At 41.4% G+C, this 24441-nt stretch overlaps 1 protein-coding gene across 8 annotated transcripts in view; it reads left to right on the forward strand.

Moving 5' to 3' along the window:
• Positions 1-31: 31 nt before the first annotated feature.
• The window catches only part of PPIL6 (peptidylprolyl isomerase like 6), a 37719-nt gene continuing 13309 nt past the window's right edge, over positions 32-24441 (forward strand). For 2 of the 8 annotated variants that reach the window (XM_070795532.1, XM_070795536.1), the window contains exons 1-6: positions 32-281; positions 3186-3281; positions 7538-7726; positions 11099-11161; positions 11259-11406; positions 18580-18636. In XM_070795532.1, the coding sequence (XP_070651633.1) occupies positions 138-281; positions 3186-3281; positions 7538-7726; positions 11099-11161; positions 11259-11406; positions 18580-18636 (697 nt within the window). In that variant the 5' untranslated portion in view covers positions 32-137. Of the gene's footprint in view, positions 282-3185; positions 3282-7537; positions 7727-11098; positions 11162-11258; positions 11407-18579; positions 18637-21506; positions 24437-24441 lie in introns of those variants that run through there. The other 6 variants (XM_070795537.1, XM_070795533.1, XM_019967238.2 and 3 more) reach the window with 6 other exon arrangements.

Below are 24441 nucleotides of genomic sequence, written 5' to 3' on the forward strand. Positions count from 1 at the left end.
AAAGGCCGGGCCTTCGCCGACCGCCCCGCCCGTCGCCCCGCCCCCCTTTCCCCCCGCGAGCAGCGGGGGCGGGGCCGCGCCGTGGTTGCCCTGGCGACGCGCAGTGTTTGTGACCCCAGGAGTCCCCGCGCGCAGGCATGGCGAGCCAGCAGCACTCGGTTCCGTGCATCTCGCGGTCGCCACCCGAGCAGCCGCTTCAGGTGAAGGTGGTGGGGCTTTTCAAGAGTTCCAGCTTTCAGATCGCTAAGAGCGCCGCTGAGGTAACTGCGAAGAAACCGCAAGTGCGACCCGCTTCCTGGTCTTGCACCACCTGGTGGCGGGAGTCGAGGTTCAGGGAAGGGTTGTCCCGACTGGGGTTGGCTGTGTCAGAATGGATCGAAGCGTGCAGGTGACAAGTGCCGGTCTGGGCGGGAGTTCCACTTCGAGAAGGGCTGCCTTTAAGGGGAGATTCGAGTGAAGGAATCGTTCAGAACCTTGCTGGGAATGGAAGGTGATTCCTATCTATACATTAACACACATTTTATTCCACATTAATTTTTCACTGAAATGATAGCTTTTGAAACTCCGTGGAAAAAAATATTACCATATAACTTCATAAAATACTTAACAAGCAACATTATCATTAACTGAATGTCATTGAAAACACAGTTGATTAGATCTACTAGAAATTTATACTAAATTAAAGATATTCTAATCTAAAAAAATATTACCATTAACTAGCTGAATTTTTACAAACTCCTTCCCCAAATGATTTTTGAAAGCTGTTCATTCGGGGGGAGTTGTTTTTTGTTTTTTTCCTTAAATTTTCTATAGCAGTCACTACATCCCAGTCGAATTATTGCTTAAGGGATTTCTTAACAAATGACCCCCAAGTGCTCTGGAGAATCCAGACATTTCTTTGTAAACAGGCAGAACATTGTAAAATGAAAAACACTTTAAGGAACTGAAAGAATTTGGCCAGGTCTGCAATGCTGCAACACTCCGATAACCCAAACACAGGAGAAATGTAGAAGTTTGTGAAATGTTGAAATGTAAAATTCAGCATGTCTTTGGGGTTTGCTCCACATATGCTGTTATAAGATTAGGCCAAGCTTCCCTCCTTCAAAACTACACTTAGACTACAGGACAAAGCCTTATTAAAGTTTGTATCTCCCAAAGTACCCAGCTGGATCAGTTGACACAAAATGTTCCCAAATAGAAGAAATCTTAAGAAATTCCTAACTTGTTGCCTGCTCCAAGTCCACAGAGTTACAGTTTTGAGTTTATATCAAATCAGGAAATAGTGACTAATTTGTGAAATAGGTGAAGTCTCAAGATGAAGAGAACAAGTGATAAGAAGTCTGTGAAAACAGTCTGTGTTAGCTGGGCTGATGGGATCAGCAAAGTTATACGGCCCACAACTGTATTTAATGAGTTGGAGGGACTTTTTTCTCTTGCTTTTTCTTAGCTCCTTATTGAAGGAGCATGTTTTCTTCATACTGTAGAGAAGACGTTGGCAGAGATTTTTCTGTAAAGTCCATACATAAAATTGTTAGGCCTTTGGAGCCACAGGCTGTCAGTCATGACTACTCAACTCTGTCCTTGTGCAAAAGCAGCCATAGAAAGTTTGTAAATGAATGGTGATTTTACAATAAGATTTTTATTCTGGACCGTGAAATTAGACTTGTATATAATTTCACATGACATGAAATGATTCTTCTTGTGATTCTTTTTTAACTGTTTAAAAATCTAAAAATTATTCTTAGTTCTCAGGTCTCAGAAAAACAGGCAGTGGTCCAGATTTTGCCTCCTGTTCAGCTTGCCCATCCCTGTCAGAGAGAACACTAAGTCAAGAAAACAATGTCTTTATTTTATTAATAATGTTGGTTTTCACTTTCTTAAGCTTTTGCTTACTGTAATATATATATATTGAAATATATATATATTTCAATGAAAATATATCAATGTAAATTCAGTTAGTTCTGTGTTAATAAAGGATCCTTGAATATGTTTCCAACATGATCACTTGCAGGCAATCTCCGATACCTAATTAACTGAAATATTTAGATTTATAAAGTGTAGCATTACATAATATAGTCCATTCTGGAACAAATTATGAAGAAAGTATGATTAAGTATGCTTAATTTGAAAACTCTTGGGCTTATTAGTTATACCAGGTGGTCCCTCAGTGAGAAACAGCAGTCATCTTGTATGACTGCCTCAGAGCCCAGACACTAGATTTGAGGGAAAAGGACACATCAGCTGTTGGTTGGGCACAGTGGTCTAGGAAGGCAATGGCCAGATTGCTGTTGCCCTCTTCTGCTACCCCTGGTCCCAAGGCAGGGTACGCTCATGTCCTGGCTTTCTCCCCCTTGGACTATCCGCCCTTGAGGAAGTGTGCTAAGCCAGTGTCCCCTTAGACCATGACAGAAGCAGCCAGCTGACACTTTTCCCTGTTGGTTCATTTACTCCTCAGACCTGCTCAGAAGAGTGCTACCTCAACTGCCTTCTCTTGCTTTAGAAGAAGACAAACTATAGCATTAAAAGGAGCATTAACATTAAAAAAAACTTTTTTTTTAAACAGGTATTGTTAACCAGAAAGAATTTTCTCTGATACATACAGACAAAACAAAATACATTAAGTCAATACATGCTCAATATCTAGACCAAAACATATTTAATATTTACTTCTCTTTTCCCCAGGGGCTATAACCACAACCATATCTTTTGGTTATTCTCCATGTCAGTGAATTAAAGTAATAAATTTTTTTTTTTTTAGTTAAAAGTAATCATGGCTCCACTAAGATGTAGTAAGAGTTAATTTAGGGAAAAACTGGTCCTAAAAGAACATGGCCGATCACAAAACTGTTGGCATAAACTCATTTGTTCACTTGTTTATGCAGTTGCTATGTGTGGATGGTCTACTATGTACCAAATATTGAGGCCAGTGGGAAACTAAGACGTAGTCTTTGCCCTCGAGGGGCTTATTCTCTTCAGATGACAGACAAATAAGTGTGGCCTGGGGAGGGACTCAATAGAGGTAAGCATAGGGCCCTCTGGGAGCTGGCAGGGGGCATCTAAGCCAGACTTTGTGACTTGGGTGTACACCATGTAAAACTTCCTGAAGACTCCATAAAAATCAGGGGGAGTGATTTCTACTTTAAAAGAGAATGTACTCTAAAATAATATTCTGTTTTGAAACCTAGAGTCTGAAGAGTAATTATCCATCCAATTTTGAAGATCCAATAATAATTCCTGTTCAAGAATTTGCATGGCATCAATATCTACAAGAGAAAAAAAGGGTAAAGGATATTTGGGGTATGGGAAATGAGCAAAGTTTTGCCTGAATTATTTACCTATGCATTGCTTTGGAAAAACGAAAGCAGTGATTTTCATACAAATAGATTTTATTTCTCTAAATTATGCACTTTTCCTAAATTATTTCAGTCATTTTACCAAGCTGATATTAAGAAAAAGTAAAACACTTCCAGGATTTTCTTTTGGAAGGCAAGCAATAAAGGTAAGTTTGACACTGTCAATGCTGCTATTTACTCTTGCTGATGACTACCCCTCTTTCCCTGCATATCACTTAGTCCTACTTCCTGTGACACCCTGGCACTCAGGTTACTATGGCTTGGCACTCTTTTAGGCCCGAATTCTGGAAGGTTTCAGTGGTGTCCAGCACAGAAACAGCAGGAGAGCATGTGGGGTTCCAGGGGAGCTCTGAGGGCAGGCATCAGCTTCCCACAGGATAACCATGTCCAAATGGGAGCTGCCTTCTCTGCACTGTTCCTGATAACAGTACCCCTTGAGGACCCCAGGTCCTAAGGCTGGCAGAGATTATCCAGAGATGGCAGATTGGTTTCCTCTTGAATGCCAACCCTAATTAACTGGTAGTGCTGCCTGGAACGTGCGATATGAAGGATTCTAAGGTGGCATCCTGGCTCTGTTACAGCTCGTGTTTGGGGGCAGACTGGAACGGATACATCTCCTGGCCCAGTCCTGTAGAGAGCCCCAGTCCTGGTTTCCCTGCCCCACCCCATCTCTCACTGGCTGATGAGATCGAATTTCTCCTGATCAGAGCAGTTTTGATTGTCCTGTGTTTGACTGCACGAGGATGTCCTATGATTGTCATGCAGACTGTGCTGCTTTACCAGATCACTGTCTCCCCAGTCACATGAATAGTGCAAGATAAAGTTAAGAATACCATTTAAGTCTCATACCATTTTCACAGCCACAGTACATTTTCATTGGAATTCAAATAGAAATATAACAAACACTTAGCCTATGGTGCTTATTATATGCCAGGCTCTATTCTAATGACTTCTATAAATATTAACTCTAATCATTACAACAGCTATGGTGACCAATGGTCCTGGTTTGCCTGGATTGGAGGGGTTTCCTGGGATGCACAAATTTCATTGCTAAAGCTGGGATTGTTGTTGTTATTCAGTTGTTAAGGCATGTCTGACTCTGTGAACCCCCTGGACTATAGCCTGCCAGGCTTCCCTCCCCTTCACTATCTCCTAGAGTTCATTTGGTCCATTGAGCTGGTGATGCCATCCAACCATCTCATCCTCTGTTGTCCCCTTCTCCTTTCTGCCCTCAATGTTTCCCAGAATCAGGGTCTTTTCCAATGAGTTGGCTCTCTGCATCAGGTGGTCAAAGTTTTGGGGCTTCAGCTTCAGTATCAGTCCTTCCAATGAATATACAGGGTTGATTTAAGCTGGGATGGTCTGAGGCAAACCCAGATAGTTGGGCACTCTAATGTAAAACAATGGTTTTCTTAATTTTTATCATCAAACTTCCTAAAATGCCTATCATACCATTTTCTCCACCTACAAGAGAGCCATGATTTCATGCTTCGAGGTTTGCACCCACTCTCTCCCATATTCCCACCATACTGGGAAGACTGGCGTGGGTTCCCTTCTGCAGTTTCTGACCCGTCAGTCTGGGTTGCTGATGTTGAGATGTTTTGTGTTCTCTTCTGCTTTTCCCATGGGGGCTGAATGAGGCTTCCTAGGTCATTACTGCTGCTTCTTCCCACATACCCTTTAACTCCTGTCTTTCTTTTCTCCACCTCCACCCGACCCTCATCTCCTGGATACTTGCCACCTTAACCTCTTCTTCCTCTTCAGTCTTTTGTTCTCCTACGAAAGCACTGTCATGGGACTTCCCTGGAGGTCCAGTGGCTAAGACTTTGAACTGCCAGTGCAGGGGTCCTGGGTTTGATTCCTGATGAGGGAACTAGATCCCCATGTGCTGCAACTAAGAGTTTGCATGCCACAACTAAAGATGCTGCATGCCACAACTAAAAGGTCCCGTGTGCTGCAACTGAGATGCAGCACAGCCAAACACATAAATAGTTTTTTAAAAAGAGCACTGTCTTACGTTATACGTAGTGCTTCTTAGCACATATGAGGCTAGTCTGAGGTGGCCTTATGCTTCAGCAGAATGTAACGCCAACTCTGAGGGATGGCTTCTGAACCTTCAGGAAGGCCTTTCCCCCACCTCAAAAAAGGGAGCATCATACATCTTAGTGCTGGAAAGCCCTGGAAACCATCGGGTCCAGCCCGCTATCTTGAGGCAGGTGGTGAGGGCTCCTTACATGTAGAAGACATGCGGACAAAGCATGTAATAACCTTCAACTTCCCAATAAAGTCTATCTGTTCCTGCATTTCTCCTACCAGGCTAACTGAAATATCCACAGTTAACACTTTACCTCTCTTTTTTCACACAAGTTTTGTGTCCTGTAAAATGTGAGACCCCTGATAAATGTAAACATTCCAGGGAGTACTGACCCAGGGGCTATCTTAGTGACTGACAGTTCAGCATGAACAAGCGAGGAACTGGAAGTGAGCTCCTCCTGAGACAGGAGCCAGGAATGGAGCATGTGGGCAGCTAAAGGCACACCATTCCCCAAACTGGCATTTCTTCAAGTGCAGTCTCCAGACCAGCAGCAACAGCATCTCGTGTTAAGTTCAATTCAGTCACTCAGTCGCGTCTGACTCTTTGTGACCCCATGAATCATGGCACGCCAGGCATCCCTGTCCATGACCAACTCCCAGAGACCGCCCAAACCCATGTCCATTGAGTTGATGATGCCATCCAACCATCTCATCCTCTGTCATCCCCTTCTCCTCCTGCCCTCAATCTTTCCCAGCATCAGGGTCTTTTCAAATGAGTCAGCTCTTCGCATCAGGTGGCCAAAGTATTGGAGTTTCAGCTTCAACATCAGTCCTTCCAATGAACACCCAGGACTGACTCCTTTAGGATGGACTGGTTGGATCTCCTTGCAATCCAAGGGACTCTCAAGAGTCCTCCAACACCACAGTTCAAAAGCATCAATTCTTTGGCTCTCAGCTTTCTTTATGGTCCAACTCTCACATCCATACATGACCATTGGAAAAACCATAGCCTGACAGAATGTGGTCCACTGGAGAAGGGAAGGCCAAACTATTACCAGTATTCTTGCCTTGAGAACCCCATGAACAGTATGAAAAGGCAAAAAGATAGGACACTGAAAGATGAACTCCCCATCCCCAGGTCGGTAGGTGCCCAATATATGCTACTGGTGATCAGTGGAGAAATAACTCCAGAAAGAATGAAGGGATGGAGCCAAAGCAAAAACAACACCCAGTTGTGGATGGGACTGGTGATAGAAGCAAGGTTTGATGCTGTAAAGAGCAATATTGCATAGGAATGTTAGGTCCATGAATCAAGGCAAACTGGAAGCATCTCATGAGATGCTAGTTAAAAAAAAAAAAAAATGCAGTCTCAGTCCCCATCCCAGAATCAGAAACTTGGGGTGGGGCTCAGGAATCTATGATTCTGACTGCCCACTAAAACTGGAGAACAGCTGTCCCAGATGATGCATGGTTTTGCCAGGACTGGCACTGGGTACTAATAAACCAGATCTCCTCCGAGGTGACATTACTCAGCGGCCACACACTGAGGTTTAGCACACTGGCCGTCACTGTTGTGTGGATGAAAACACTTACACACTTAATTTTGAAGGGTTTAGGACTTAAAAGTGTTAAAGAAGGTGAGTTCCCTTCCTCATGGCCCTCGTGTGTCCCAGAAACCCTGCTGGCCCTCAGGAGGCATTTCCTCACCTGCTCTGACTTCCCTCCATCAAAAAGCACTCTTTTCCATCCTTGGCATTGAAAACCAGGTCTTATTTAGGACCCCTAACCAAGTATGCGTACAGTAAAATGTGCTCTAGAAATGAAGCTAGAGGACTGCATTTTTGTTTTTATATTCATATATAACAAGTATGCTGTGCACACTGACTTTTATTACCAGATTACCATCTATTTTCTAAGATTGTACCATTTTAAGGATTACTTTTAGGTTATTGATTTCAGCACCTTCAGAATTTTGAAATGTTCTTAAATTCCCTTTGAGAGCAAAATTCTGAAAGATGGCAAAAATTACATTTTTTTAAAGGTTCAGTCCTGGGATTGATCAAAGCTCTGGCTTGTGGGTTTAGCAAGGTTCACTCCCCATCCCCATGCCCCATTAATTTTTTTTGGGGGGGGGCCCTTTTCCTTTACAGGAACTTAAGAATGAAGTCTGGGAATATTCTTCCTATGTGATGTGTTTTATTAATGATAAGCTCCTGGGTGATGCACTTGATCTACAGAAATGGGCCCACAAAGTGTGGGATATAGTTGATTTTAAGCCTCCTGCACTTTACGAAGCACTTACTGTGGATTATTCTGCCAAATTCTTAAGAGACACCAAGGCAAGTTACACTAATTTTTTTAAAAAGGAAAATAGTGAAATCTTTGAGCATTTATATTAAGCACTAATTACTGATAAACCTAGAAAAGGGAATATAAAAGAGTAGAGGACTAGGTTAAGTTCTCAATGAACTTGTGATCTCTAGTTGCAAAGAACTGATGGGGTTTGGCTTGGTGGTGTGTAAAGCCAGCCTATCTCACAGCAGGTAGATGGCACAGGCAGAAGAGCATCCCTATTCAAACATTTTGACTCTCCACGAGAAGCTTATGTGCGTTAATTCGCATCTATTTAAAAATATTAAGACCTCCTCCCTCAGACAAAGTCGAACCTATCCTTTACTCACTTTGAGCATGAAATATTTTGATTAGTATGTTGTAACGCCTAAGTGAGAGCTCCTGCATGGAGAGACTGGCAAGTCTGAGAAGAAAGGTGACGCATAGGCGGCAGGAGGAGCAGTCGAGTGATGGCCCTGGGGTTTCCGATGGTAGACGACAGTCATGAAGCTTGAGGTCCAGAGAGCAAGAGACAGACATCAGGGTGGAATGGGCAACCGCCGTGAGGCTGGTAAATGGATGCAGTTTTGCTCAGGAACCTTGTTGCAGCAACAGCTACCACATGCTGAAAATCATGGCATGCCCATGGTGGCCTGTGCCTACCTAAAGCTAGGATCTGAGCCATGCAATGGCAAAGACCTTGGCTCTTGTTCACCCTTATTCAGCCACTGCCTTGAACAGAACTTGAAACATAGGAGGTGCTCAGTGAATATTTTGTTGAATAAACAGTATACTTGCAAAATGCTCTAAACTCTAAGGCGTGGAGAGGAATTTAACATTCATAGCAGTTCATTCCCAAAGGGTCAAGAGTCTCAAAGTACATGGTGTGCTCTGGGGACGGCAGAGGACAGTAAGGAGGCCTGAATGAGCAGGAAGGAGGCTGGGAAAATGAGAGCATCAGTCGGGATTCTTGGTGCCAACAGTACCAAGCTGTTCTGATTAACTTAAGGAGAAAAAGTATGTACTGAGGGATGTTGGTAAATCCACAACTGACAAAAAAAGTTGGAGACCAGCTTTGGAAAGCAGGCAGGAACCAAGGGAGACCTGGCAGCAGGAAAACATGGCCAGAGTCACGCCCCAGGCAAGTGCAGCCAGGGTGCTGCCATGGGTGCCTACTGGCCCTTGAGTCTCCCTGCCGCCTTCACTGAGCATAACTTCTCTGTTCTCCTTGGGTCTCTGTGGCTCCCCAGAGGCCGAAGGCCCCAGGCAGAAGCACCTGACCAGTCAAGCCCAGGTTATGTGCCTACACCCTGGCTCTCAAATGGTGGGGAAAGAAAGAATGTTCTGCAGAGGCTGGTGCAGGAGTTTCCCAAATAGGAAAGCTGCTTTCTTTTCCTATTTTTTTGTTTTATAAAAACAAAAAACAGAAAACCCCCCAAACCAGATCCACTAAGCAAAGGTTGAACTTACTGTCCACTCTAACCAGGGAGTTAGATTTTATCTAGAAGAAAGCAGGCCAACAGAACTTTTCATCAGAAGTATGACATAACCTTCTTTGGTGTTTTAGAAAAAAGTTTAGGGCTGAGGCCACAGAGCAGGAAAACATGGAGTAGGGAAAGCTTGATGGCAGGGTGGCCATTTGGAAAGCTGCTGGAGTAGTGCAGGCTAGAAATAATGGCAGCCTGAATTAATTAGTGACTGAGGAAAGAGGACCCAGATTCTAGAGAAAACCCTTGGATTTTTTGCCCAGAGGCTAGATTTTTCATGCTGAGTTAAACCCAGGGAGACTTGTTTACTTCTGGTTTGAAATGATAGAGTAGATAATTAGGTTTGGCTGATAGGTGACATTACCTTGTGTTACAAGTCACTTGTTCTGTTTTCATTAGGATTTCTAAAATTATCTACTCTTGACAACCACATAAAGATAATATATTGATGCCCAGGGAAATTTAATAATGCCTGAATGGATTCACACATTTTAGAAGTCAATCATAACTTCCAATATGTCCTCTTTTTCCTCCTAAACCTGTGAAGTTTACGATATTATGCCTCTTAAAGTTATAATATTCTTTTATGATTAAGAACTTGTAATATAGAAGCAGAGAGGCACAAACATAATCATAATTATTAATAGCATGGATATAAATACTTCATTCCTGGATACCAGGTATTATAATACTATCTTAGTCTTTAATTTAAAAAAGAGCTTGCTGCTGCTGCTGCTAAGTTCCTGCAGTTGTGTCCGATTCTGTGCGACCCCATAGATGGCAGCCCACCAGGCTCCCCCGTCCCTGGGATTCTCCAGGCAAGAACACTGGAGTGGGTTGCCATTTACTTCTCCAATGCATGAAAGTGAAAAGTGAAAGTGAAGTTGCTCAGTCGTGTCCACCTCTTCGAAACCCCATGGACTGCAGCCCACCAGGCTCCTCTGCCCATGGGATTTTCCAGACAAGAGTACTGGAGTGGGTTGCCATTGCTTTCTCCGAAAAAAAAAGAGCTTAGAGCAACATAAAATAATGATAGTGATACATTTAAAAGTGATTTCATTTATGCCTCCTAGATTCTTAATAAGGCAGGACAAATTATGTACTTGTTAAATCAGGTAGCATTTTTATGTAGGAGAATGGTGCCTAAGAGTTGCAGTGTATTCTATTAGATGTGGTTTGCTACCAAAATGAATGCCACTGTGATGGAGAACAGTGTTTTCATTTTGGGTGCCTCTTTGTAGGGCTAGACAAGGGCTCACAAATGTTAGCTGCCTCTACCAGAAAGGATGTCAATTGAAAATAAGAGCTTGGGGCGTCTGGGAGTATGAGGTCATAAAAGAGAGAACTAAAAGGTACAGCGTCCTCTCTTCCCTATCTCTTGCATAGTACCTATGCATACAGTGGTCTTATTTTTCCACTCAGAGAGACTGTGGCCTGGCTCTGCTTAGCTAATCTGTGCAGTCTTTCAAAATCCAGAACACACAGTAACCAAATCTATGGGCTCATGTGGATCTTTTTCCAGAATTACTCAGGAAAGAAAAGGCTTCCCAGTCTGCTCTTTTTCCCAAAGGGACTGATCAGTGTCCCTTTCCACACCCAGTCTGTGATGTGGTTGCTATCTAGGCCATGTGTTCTCAGTCTTGTGTGATAGGTTAATGTGACTTACTACTGAAAGCTTTTAAAAAGCATGTTACTTAAGTTATAAAATTGTAGTATAATAAAATGAAACAAACTTTTTAAAGTCATCCATTTAATTTTGCTGTTACATCATCTATGTTAATGCTGTCAGTCATCTTAACACAGAAAACATTATGATGTTATATTTTTGGTCACTTCTAAAACTTTCTTCCAAAACATTGACCTGCATTGCCTTCTTCTCTTTAATTTTAATAGCATAATTTTGTGTTCTTGGACATTTCTATTGATCTTTATCCAATTGGAAGATTGATTTTTGAGGTAAGAGGATTTTGGTGGTTGTTTTTTAATAAGTTGGGGAGAGTGAGACTCTCTATCAGAATGTTTAATCTTTGAAAACTTTTATCTTTATTTTTAGCTATATTCTGATACATGTCCCAAAACATGTAAAAATTTTCAGATCTTGTGCACAGGAAAAGCAGGGTTTTCTCAAAGTGGCATCAAGCTACATTACACAGGTTCCATTTTCCATCGAGTGGTAAGGAATGGCTGGGTACAAGGAGGAGGTGAGTTTTTTTAAACTATTTAAGTTGAAACCTTAAATACAACTTAGTTGCAACATCAAATCCGAATATCCAAACTTCTGTTTATCTGCCTCTTTGAAATTCATATAGAATTAGAATATATTTAACATTATATGTTATATAGATATATTTAAAGGATGGTCAAATGATGAATTGATATTCATACTCTTTTTAAAAATTCCATCATTATTAAAATAAATCTAAAGTGTGTTACTAGGAATATTCCAGATTAAAAAGTGGTATAAGAAAGTAGGATGGGTAACATTTTTTTAACCAAAAGATAATTTTAAATGCTCACCTAAAAATAAAGTATATAGAAAATACAGTGCTTTTAAGAAACATGCTAAAGGTAGGAATTTGAAAACAGAATAAATGAAAAACAGCTTATTTCTCACCAAAGATATTACACTGTTACAACTGAAATAAGATCAAAAGCATTTTGGTCTCCATCTTTGCTTTCTTTTCAGGTCAATCCTTTGGCTTTACACAAAGGAGGTACCTTGATTAGCAACACAAAATTCAATTTTAGAGGCCTTTTAGGAGATATCCCATAGGGAGCAATCAGGCAGCAATTTAAAAATAATTGGTTTAGTGTGGAAGGAGATTTTCTTGAACTTGATGAAATATGCAAAGGCTTAAATTAATAATGTTTCATTATTTTTCTATAATCTGGAACATTCTCAGGCTGATGAGGAGAAAAATATAGATTTAATCCAAGTATCTTGTATATAAATCAGCTCTTGTATGTAAATCAGCTTCTCCAAAATGAGATATCACCAGTACTGTTTCTAATCCAGTTGTTTTTCTACTTAATGTTTATGGTGTGTGCTAAGTCACTTCAATCGTGTCTGCCTTTTTGCGACCCTATGGACTGTAGCCTGCCAGGCTCCTCTGTCCACAGGATTTTCCAGGCAAGAATACTGGAATGGGCTGCCATGCCCTGCTCCAGAGGATCTTCCCAACCCAAGGATCGAACCCATGTCTCTTCCATCTCCTGCATTGGCAGGCGGGTTCTTTACCACTAGCGCCACCTGGAAAGCCTGGTCATATGTCAGTGTGTGTGCGTGTGCACACTCAGTGTGTGCGTGTGCACACACACTCAGTCGTTCAGTCATGTCTGGCTCTGTGCAGCCCTTTGGACTGTAGCCTACCAGGCTCCTCTGTCCATGGGAATTTTCAGGCAAGAATACCAGAGTGGGTTGCCATTTCCTCCTCTTAGGTGTCTTCCCAACATAGGGATCAAACCCAAGTCTCCTACATTACCCCTGAGCCATTGGGAAAGCCCACGTCAGTACACATAAATATGTCAGTATATGTGTGTGTGTGTGTGCGTGCACACATGTGTTCAGTTACTCAGCCATGTCTGGCTCTGTGCAACCCTTTGGACTGTAGCCTACCAGGCTCCTCTGTCCATGGGATTTTTCAGGCAAGAATACTGGAGTGGGTTGCCATTTCCTCCTGTTAGGTGTCTTCCCAACCCAGGGATCAAACCCAAGTCTCCTGCATTACCCCTGAGCCATTGGGAAAGCCCATGTCAGTACACATAAATATATCAAATTTTTATGGGCCCTCTTGAGGATTGTCTTATACTAACAAAAAGTGAAAGACAGTCTAAATGTTCACCAATGGGAAATTAATTAAATCAGCATAGCAATATAATGAAAAATTGTGCTATGCTGTGCTTAGTCGCTCAGTTGTGTCTGACTCTGCAACCCCATGGACTGTAGCCTGCCCAGTGCCTCTGTCCATGTGGATTTTCCAGGAAGAATACTGGAATGGGTGGCTATGCCCTCCCCCAGGGGATCTTTCCAGCCCAGGGGTTGAACCCAGGTCTCCTGCATCTGAGCCAACAAGGAAGCCCCTAAAAATTTTATGTGGTTATGTATATTGACATAGAAAATGTTTAGGATCTGCCTAGTTTTTCATCCTATTGCTATGCCAATTGAAGTAGTTTCCCATTGGTGAACATTTAGACAGTTTTGATTTTTGTTAGTATAAGATAATCCTCAAGAGGGCCAAATCCGTGTCTCCTGGTACTTAGTTCACTGTAGTCACTGATCTTCCAGATGCGGTTTCCATTTTGTTTTTAGCTAGACCTCCTCTCACCCCTGTGAGCCAGACCAGGATTTGGGGAAAGTGGACCATGATATTTATTTATTTGAAGCAAAATTTCCAAAAATTGCATAGGTCTCAGTTCATGTTTTCAGATAACAAAGCAATGCTGTTTAAGGAGTTTGGAAAAAAAATTCTGGTTAATAGATTCAGCTCCAAACTGACACGTGTAAGTTGCACCATGTTGGATAAGGAACTTGTCATCTCTCAGTCAGTTTCCTAATCACAAAATGGGGATAATTATAATATTACAGGATATGGTGAGGATTCAAGGACATGGTATTTTGAACCGCTAAGCTCCATAAGCACCCTCCTCCTTCAGATGTCAGATTCTCAGAGGGCTTTGGGTAGCATTTTGGAGTACAGGAACTGACTGTGGTTTGGTGTTGTGCCTTAGGATGCTTCCAAGCACTACTGCTTGCTTGCTGGGACCAAGAGGCCCTACAACGTCTTCTTCCTCCCTCGACCCCATCTCATCATCTGACCTCTCCCTCTTGCTAATTCTGCTCCACACATAGGGCTCCTTGCTGTTCCTGAAGTATACCAAGCATATGTATGCCCTGAGGTCTTTCATTGTTTCTTTTGCCAGAGCTATGTACACCCAGCTATTCCTCTGCATATCCCCTGCATCACCCCCTGACCTGTTTCTGGTTTTTGCTAAGAGCTTATCTCAGGAGGGAATTACCTGACCACCCTGTTCAAAAACTCCCACCTTCCTCTCCATATACCTCTCCTCTCCCCTTTCTGGGCTGCTCTCCTGTCCCCTTACCGAGCTTTATTTTTCTTTCTAGCACTTTTCACCACAGGACATACTATTAATACTTCTTTGTTAACTTTCTATTTCTTTTCAGTAGAATGTAAGTTCCATGAGTGCACAGATTTTTATCTATTTCATTCACTGTTACATCTTCAAGTTAGAGAACAGTGCCTAGCATACAGTATTAGTAGATGCTTTTTAAAAGTTTGTTCAAAGAATGAATGAATGAAGATAAACAGAAAGCATACATTCTGTTTGTTTCTAAAGTTGAAGTTAATGAAGATACCAAGTTGTTAAGTCACTTTGGCAGGATCCTCTTTGTGGCTCCCACAAGGCAAACTGCCTTGAGAAGGATCTCTTGAGATTTACTTTAATATATTTTATCATCATCATGGTCATCAGAATGATAGTGAAAATGATAATGAGAAGATGCATTCCGTAAGTATGTGATAATGCACAATAATAATGGCCACTAATGAAGGCGCATGATACTCTGCCAGTCACCATACATGTGCTCTCCCTCAGTTCAGTTCAGTTGCTCAGTCACGTCCAACTCTTTGTGACCCATGAATTGCAGCACGCCAGGCCTCCCTGACCATCACCAACTTCCGGAGTTCACTCAGACTCACGTCCATCGGGTCAGTGATGCCATCCAGCCATCTCATCCTCTGTCGTCCCCTTCTCCTCCTGCCCCCAATCCCTCCCAGCATCAGTCTTTTCCAATGAGTCAACTCTTCGCATGAGGTGGCCAAAGTACTGGAGTTTCAGCTTCAGCATCAGTCCTTCCAATGAACACCCAGGACTGGTCTCCTTTAGGATGGACTGGTTGGATCTCCTTGCAGTCCAAGGGACTCTCAAGAGTCTTCTCCAACACCACAGTTCAAAAGCATCAATTCTTCGGCACTCAGCTTTCTTCATAGTCCAACTCTCACATCCATACATGACCACTGGAAAAATCATGTGGACCTTTGTTAGCAAAGTAATGTCTCTGCTTTTGAATATCCTATCTAGGTTGGTCATAACTTTCCTTCCAAGGAGTAAGCGTCTTTTAATTTCATGGCTACAGTCACCATCTGCAGTGATTTTGGAGCCCAGAAAAATAAAGTCTGACACTGTTTCCACTGTTTCCCCATCTATTTCCCATTAAGTGATAGGACCAGATGCCATGATCTTAGTTTTCTGAATGCTGAGCTTTAATTAAGCCAACCTTTTCACTCTCCTCTTTCACTTTCATCAAGAGGCTTTTTAGGTCCTCTTCACTTTCTGCCATAAGGGTAGTGTCATCTGCATATCTGAGGTTATTGATATTTCTCCCGGAAATCTTGATTCCAGCTTGTGTTTCTTCCAGTCCAGCATTTCTCATGATGTACTCTGCATATAAGTTAAATAAGCAGGGTGACAATATACAGCCTTGACGTACTCCTTTTCCTATTTGGAACCAGTCTGTTGTTCCATGTCAAGTTCTAACTGTGGCTTCCTGACCTGCATATAGGTTTCTCAAGAGGCAGGTCATGTGGTCTGGTATTCCCATCTCTTTCAGAATTTTCCACAGTTTGTTGTGATCCACACAGTCAAAGGCTTTGGCATAGTTAATAAAGCAGAAATAGATGTTTTTCTGGAACTCTCTTGCTTTTTCCATGATCCAGCGGATGTTGGCAATCTTATCTCTGGTTCCTCTGCCTTTTCTAAAACCAGCTTGAACATCAGGAAGTTCATGGTTCACCTATTGCTGAAGCCTGGCTTGGAGAATTTTGAGCATTACTTTACTAGCATGTGAGATGACTGCAATTGTGCGCTAGTTTGAACGTTCTTTGGCATTGCCTTTCTTTGGGATTGGAAGGAAAACTGACCTTTTCCAGTCCTGTGGCCACTGCTGAGTCTTCCAAATTTGCTGGCATATTGAGTGCAGCACTTTCACAGCATCATCTTCCAGGATTTGAAATAGCTCCACTGGAATTCCATCACCTCCACTAGCTTTGTTCATAGTGATGCTTTCTAAGGCCCACTTGACTTCACATTCCAGGATGTCTGGCTCTAGGTCAGTGATTACACCATCGTGATTATCTGGGTCATGAAGATCTTTTTTGTACAGTTCTTCTGTGTATTCTTACCACCTCTTCTTAACATCTTCTGCTTCTGTTAGGTCCATACCATTTCTGTCCTTTATCGAGCCCATCTTTGCATGAAATGTTCCTTTGGTATCTCTAATTTTCTTGAAGAGATCTCTAGTCTTTCCCATTCTGTTGTTTTCCTCTATTTCTTTGCATTGATGGCTGAAGAAGGCTTTCTTATCTCTCATTGCTATTCTTTGGAACTCTGCATTCAGATGCTTATATCTTTCCTTTTCTCCTTTGCTTTTTGCTTCTCTTCTTTTCACAGATATTTGTAAGGCCTCCCCAGACAGCCATTTTGCTTTTTTGTATTTCTCTGCCATGGGGATGGTCTTGATCCCTGTCTCCTGTACAATGTCATGAACCTCCATCCATAGTTCATCAGGCAGTCTGTCTATCAGATCTGGTCCTTTAAATGTATTTCTCACTTCCAGTGTATAATCATAAACGATTTGATTTAGGTCACCTGAATGGTCTAGTGGTTTTCCCTACTTTCTTCAATTTAAGTCTGAATTTGGCAATAAGGAGCTCATGATCTGGGCCACAGTCAGCTCCCAGTCTTGTTTTTGCTGACTGTATAGAGCTTCTCCATCTTTGGCTGCAAAGAATATAATCAATCTGATTTCGGTGTTGACCGTCTGGTGATGTCCATGTGTAGTGCTCTCCCTACATGACTGCATTTCACACTCAGAACTACCTGGGAGGCATTTCCCATCATCTCTGTCTATAGCAGATGAGGAAACAGTGTTGGGAAAGGTAACCAACATCAAGATCAAAATAAAAATCATCTGACTTTGGAGTTTACCTTTAACCACTGTTCTGCATTGCTGAATCTGTTGTCAGAAGTATAGAAGATATCCCAGAGCTGAATTCAAAGGGGTGGGTTATGGTCATAAAAAATATTAAATACTGACTGACATGGTGTCAATATAAAATATTCACCTGGGAGATCAGAAGCAAAGGGCAAGAGTAGTGACAAGTGTTGGAGAAAGAAAGCAAGGGAGTGTCACTGGTATTTACATAAGTCAGCAGACAGGGGAATCACCTGGGCAGGTTCACCAAGCAAAGCAAACTCTGGCACAGGAAGGAATTGGTGCTAGAGGACATGCATCTTCTCCAAACCCAGATTTAGCCTGTGGCTACTGCAGCAGGCTTCTGAGAACAGCCTTGGGCTGTGTGTTGAATGCGGCGGGAGTGGCAGGAAGGAAGTATATATCTGGCAGAGTAGGTTGAAGACTTAAGGTTTATCAGTTAACTTTTGAACCAGCTTTATGAGTAGTATAATTTAAACTCTATATGACCCTTTCCTGCATAAATTCTCTTCACATGCTTGCTGTTGCATCAGATTTCTTTAAATAGCACAGATACTTTTATGATAAAGCACTCGTACTGAGTTTAAATGGGCCAGTTCTTCAGCATTTATTTATTGCACATTATTCGAGGAGGCCGTCTAAAGGGCTGAAAGAAGGAAAGGGGCTGAGGGGAGAGCACAGACCTCGGAGACCTCTAGTTTCACTACAGAAAGCCTTGCTTCTGTTGTAGCTGTGCAGAGAGGAGTTTTATAGTAGGATCACTGCCTAAGCCAAAATATGCATATAATGCATATAATGTGAAACAGGTTCTATAAATACCATTTAAAAATCTTCATATTGCAAAGGAACTTCAGTTCTAAAACACCAGATAAATGAGTTATCACTACAGAGTTCCAAAGAATAAAAATTTGAACATTAATTCTTTTTGGAGCATCTATTTTCATTCTGTGTTTAAAAGACCTCACTGTTCCTGTGTCATCCTCAGCTAAATCTTTCCATTTTTTATCTGAAAAGTAAGATCAACCATGGAATAACTTGTGAAATAAGTCGAACCTATATGAACACACTTAATTTAAATTCTGGCCACAATTATAATTTAATACTTCATCATTTCAAAGGCTTTACATTAAATTTAGCCTACTTGGGAGTTATGAGGGGAAAAAAAAGGGATCAGGAATGTTAAAGTACTTACAAAATACAAGTGAAATCATTATAGAAGTATTTTCATGGTATAGACACTGAACAATTAGGTCACTTGCTCTAGTTATTGTTATAAATGGAATCATAATTTAAAGCATTTTCCCCTGCCATTATCTCTTTTTTAGTTTCAGAATTTTAATGTTTATTTACTGCTATTTCTCAGATATAGTTGCTGGGAAAGGAGATAATGGAGAGTCAATTTATGGACCAACATTTGAAGGTATGTGTCTCTAAATTTTGTCAGTCATATTTTAATTGATTATTCAAATTTAACAGGACTGGACAATTTCACGATCTGAAATAAGAGAGCATTTGGAGTGATACACTACAAGGACACATGCCAGAAGTGGGAGTTAGAAATGGGGTGGGTGGGGAGGCCCCCCTGTCCAGTTCAGAACAGCTTTGTACTTTCTTTCACTTGCCTCGTTGTATTATTTCTTTAGAATAAGTTTCTAAAATTAGGATTGTAAGGATAGAAGGGAATTTATATTTTTAAGGCTTGTACTTTGCTATGCTCATACTTAGAATTGGTACCTGATAACCATCCTACTAAGATTGTCATTGGGGATCCTGGGAAGATGGTAGTGGTAGTGGCATAGTTTTTTAATTTTTTGAAATCCCAACCTAAAAATAGACAAAAAACTCGATGGGAAAACTAAAGACCCATGGATAACACAACAAAACTACATGCAAGGTATCTACACGAATTTCAAATATAAACAGGTGAGGTCAAACTACCAACAGTCACACAATCCGCATGGTATTAGCATGGATGTGAGTGAAAGCAGGACATTTTTGTCAGAGCTGAGGATATAAAACCCCACAATATGCAAGAGCAGGGTAGTGCATGGGACCCCTCATAAGGCTTGAGGCCAGAGCAGTCAAACTTTTGTGAACTCTCAAAACTGATCTGAAAGCCCTCTGTTCCAGGACAGGCCCACACTGAGAAGAAGTGCTGGGAATGGAATCAAAATTAAGCAGGTATTGGGGTAACAGTGATGAAGAGGGAAAGGGAACAGAGCTAGGAATCCCAGAAACCAAGCTGCCACACAGATGACCAACACACGAAAACAGCACTAGAGGGAGTTTGTGAAGTCGGGAAACTACCTTCCTTCTAAAGCCACACCTCCTTCTAAACACTGAGGGAGACTAATTCTACATAAAAATAAAGTTGCATTAGAAAGCAGCAGAAATTTTCTTGGAAAAAAAAAAGATGCATAGTCATATAACTACGGATAATGAAAGCACCATAGAAATAAAGCTCACAGGTCAAACTGATTTCAAAATAAGCTATAAAAGACATAAAGAAAATGATACGACAGGAAAGAACTCGTAAATCAGAATTAGAAAACCTCAGATACGAGGCTGTTTACAGAACTGAATAAAAGAATTAACAATAAAAGAAAATTCCAGAAATGAACAAATTATAAGGAACACAAGGTCAAATAAAAACAACTGATATGTGTATTAAAAGAAGCAAAAGGCAGAAGGAGAAAAACATTTTTTAAACCAAAACGAGATGAATACAGATGAAAAGGATTTACAACAAAGTGATACAGAACGAAGATCCAGCATACAGATGATAAGTATCCTTAAGGAATTAAACCAATAGAAGGGAATGGAACAGATACTAAAAATCATAATTTTAAGAAGCTTTCATGAAATAAAAAAGGATCTGATAGTCTGTATTTTGTTTGGGTGGTGGTGACACAACTACACCCAACTGTCAAAATGCATCAAACCGAACATCTAAAATATATGCATTTTACTGCATATTCATACCTCAAGTAAAAATATCTTTTTAAAAACCTGAAACTACTTACGGAAAGAACAGACAGCTACCTGACAATACTGAACCAGAACAACCAACACAGGCATATTTTACTAATATTATTAGATATTAAAGAAAAAGAAAAAAGAATCTTTGGGCAGTTAGACAAAAACAGTAAGTGATTCATAAGGGAAAGAAAAGTACATTATCATCATATTCTTATGCCAGAAGAAAACTGAGTAATATATTTATGATGCTCAATTAAAATGAAATGTGACCTGGGGACTTTATATCCAGTCAAACTGAATGTGAATTTTAAAGGGCACACAGAGTTATCAGTATGTAAAACTTCAGGGAATAGTGTTGTCATGGGTCGTTCCTGAGGAATCAATGACTGCAGAATGAGTTTCATTCAGCCAGATTACAAGAGGGATCCTGACAGAAGAATTGGTGGTGAGCATTAATCACATAATTACTTATAAAACTAAAATTTAATGAGGAATAAAAGGGTGAGAGTATGATATATAATGACTATATGCTTAGTCTAACAATTTTTTAAAAATGAAAGAAATGGGGAGAATATACACAAAATTTTAAACTACTTTCAGTTAAATTTTACTGGTGATAGTTGTATTATACTGAGATTGTGGTATATACAATGTAGGAAAAAACAAGTAAGTATGAGATAGTCTAATTTTATAATTTCCTGTCCTTCAGAGTTAGAATCTTTATTGTGGAAGAAAGGAAATACAGATGAAATATAATAGAGGTTAATAAGTAAAATATTCCGTAGTCCTGAATATGAATTGGAAATATCCTGTTAAACTCAAGAAGTATTGTATCTATATCTTAGTTCTGGCCATGGAATTTATCTACAGTGACCAGCCCCGTAGTGATACATTCTCCTGGAATTTGGATTGTTGTTTTAAAATGTCATTTCATGCTTAAATAAACCAGGGTCTCTGGAAAACATGGCAGATTCCAGTTTTGAGACAGGAAATTTCAAAATGAGCGTGGAAGCTCATGTTCAGTCATGCTGTCATGACTTAGCCAAGAGCACTATTAAAACTTTACTGGGGTCATGGCAAAGGGCTCAGGAGTCAATTTGAAGAGTCTCTCACTGGTCAAAGATGGAGTAATTTGAGTGGTAATTTCAGCTAACTGAAACCCAACAAAGATTTTAAATCCATGAGTTCATAATGATATTGTAAAATAAATCCTACTTGTTTACCTTCGGGGAAATGATAGGAAATGAATTCATTGTCTTGAAAATGATAAATATAGGTAAAAATCAAGCATTTCTCTTGCCTCTCCTATAGGAACTATACTAAATCATAGATAAGGGGAAACATCTTGTTATAAAAGAATTCCAATTAACAGTGAAAAGGAAATTAGAATGTCACCACTTTGCTGCCCCCAGTGAAGTAATGGATGTGGGCATTTGCTGCATCAGAATCTACTGCCTTCACAAGAACAGGGACAGTCAGACAGTTGGGCCTTCTGCTGAGAGAACACACTACCAAAGGCATAGAACATGAGCCCGATGAAGCTTTTGGACCCAGCATCCAGTTTGTGAGAAATGCAACCAGTTCTGCTAGTAATATGTTCTTCAAAGATCTCTGTGCTTTGTCAAACCACACAGTAAAAACCACAGGGCTGACTGATGCCATAACTGAGGTAAAAAAAAAATTCCTCGGTGACATATTAAAAAATAAGTTCGCAATAAAAACAGTAACATAGTTTTGTATGTTTTATTTGGTCAAGAAACACATCAGTGTGATAATAAATAAGGCACTTTACCCTGAAAAGCCCCTGATGTCTGTGGAGGCGGTGTGGGAAGAGCTGCATCTTGTGAGTGATCTGGAGGTGGCGGCAGGAGCGTTCTCTGCAGTCGGAGGGAGGCTGTAACTCCAGATGTGGGTGGACGCGACTCACATGTGGTGACCAAGGTGGTTGGTCACGTCTGAGGTGTCTGTGCTCCTGGGCAGCAGGCTCAGTTCAGTGAAGGCCATTGTTACCTGGTGGTTCTCCCGGAGAGAACGGCACATTAAGCAGGGGTGAGCTTCATCATGCTCAAGTCATTCCCTCCCTCACGTATCAATCAAAGTGAAGCAATATGCATCTTCAACACAAGCATTCACACAGAACTGACAGGACAGGGAACAAGAGAAACCTGCTGAACTGCACCGCGTGTATGCAATTGGCAGATTCCAGCCTGGGAGAAATCCTAAAGGTGAACTAGCTCAGGTTCAGGAACAGATACAGTGCAAGGAAAAGAAAGGGACAGAGAGGAAACCTGTGGATAAAGAGAGATTTAAAAGGCATCACAAGTCTGGTAAAATGAGAGAGATTGAACTATAGTGCCTAGGGAGGCATACTTGGATGGTAAAACTATGTGAGTTACATAAAACATTAAGTACATGCTTTTGGAGGGGGAGAGGGACTTGACTCTGGGGAAGGCTGGCAAAGTTCTTTTTCTTGGCCCGAATGGTGTTTAAAAGGGTATTTGCCTTATAATAACCTTAACAATAACTCTAACTATACATTAGTTTTACAAGGCTTTTTGTGTCTATATTTTAATAGAATGAAAAGTTGTTTTTTTTTTTTTTTTAAATAATCATATTGAATCAATGGCCAAAGAGAACAGGAAAAGTAAGAGCTAGTTTTCCTTCTAAATTCATGCGGAGACAGCTTTATCAAATGAAATCATGCAAGTGACACCACTCATTTATTTGCTCATATAACTTTAAATTCTTAGGTGCCAACATGGTGCTTAGGACCTTAGGAAACATAGATGTTATGACAAAGTTTCCACCCTTAAGGATTTCAGATGTTTAAACAGACAGATGTTTAAACAGATAAAAGTACTGGTATGGTGCCCAATGCCTTTACAGAGGAAGAAGCCAGAGAATCAGGAAACAACTGCCTGGGAGAGCTGAGGGTGCTGACCAGAGAAGCTCTGAGCTAGGGCTTAAAATAAGACATTGCAGACGAGGAAAGGGCATTTGGGCAGCTTTCCTGAAATCCTTAATCTCCCATCAGGGTCCACCAAACTTCTCCACCCCACAGCCATTATCAGATCACCCAAACTCTTTCTGCTTGGAAGTGCAGTCCCAGGCAGAGCCTGGGTCTTCTGTCTGGGAGATCGATCTCTTGGCTCATCTGCTCACTTGTCCCTCTGGACATCCCCATGCCTCCATCCATTCCCCTTTCGCCCGCATTAGATAGTGTGGGGATTTCCTCTCCAGCTGGAGGCCTGGCTCCTCTGGTGCCCAGGGAGCCTGGTGGGCTTAGGGAAGCTTTCATTCCTATTTGTCTGGCAGTGCAGAATCGGGAATTCAGTACACTGTCAAGTGAAGAGATGCTCCCAAAGGAAAGATAAATGGATGAAAGACAGAATGTGGGGCCAGTATTCAAAACAGCCACAGCACGGGTTCCCTCTTCATGCAGACTCACCCTCCCCAGCCCCATGGAATGTTAATTAATACATCGACAGCCAGACCTTCTTCTACGTTCTCTCACTGGACTGTCACTTCCATGAGATGCACAGTTAAAACCCAGGGCTTCTTAAAAAGTTAGAACCACAAAAACCACTTTTATTAAGCTTAACACAGTGAATTTAAAAGAATGAAATAAATTTTATATAATTGTTGTTTTATAAATTGGTTAGTCTTTAACTTGAGGAAAGTCTGTTTTGCTTTATTTTGAATAATTTTTTATTTATTTTTGGCTGTGCTGGGTCTTTGTTGCTGCGTGGGTTTTTCTCTAGTTGCGGCATGAAGGCTTCTCCTTGTGGTGGCTTCTCTGGTTGCAGAGCACAGGCTCTAGAGCATGTGGGCTTCAGTAGGTTGTGGGGCTTAGACTCAGTAGTCGTGGTTCCTGGGCTCCAGAGCACAGGCTCGGAAGTTGTGGCACGTGGGCTTATTTGTTCCACAGCATGTGGGATCTGCCCAGACCAGGGATTGAAGCCGCGTCTCCTGCATTGGCAGGCAGATTGTTGCAGAGCGGGGGCTCTAAGCATGCAGGCTTCAGCAGTTGCTGCGTGCAGGCTCGGGAGTTGTAGTTCATGGGCTCCAGAGCACAGGCTCAGTAGTTGTGGTGCACGGGCCTAGCTTCCCCGCAGCTTGTGGGATCTTCCCGGACCAGGGATTAAAGCTGCGTCTCCTACATTAGCAGGCAGATTCTTAACCACTGAGCCACCAGGGAAGCCTTGTTTTGCTTTATTTTGAATCACAACTTTTTTTTGTCTTCCCA

Source organism: Bos indicus, chromosome 9, assembly GCF_029378745.1.
Source record: "Bos indicus isolate NIAB-ARS_2022 breed Sahiwal x Tharparkar chromosome 9, NIAB-ARS_B.indTharparkar_mat_pri_1.0, whole genome shotgun sequence".
Taxonomy (NCBI): domain Eukaryota; kingdom Metazoa; phylum Chordata; class Mammalia; order Artiodactyla; family Bovidae; genus Bos; species Bos indicus.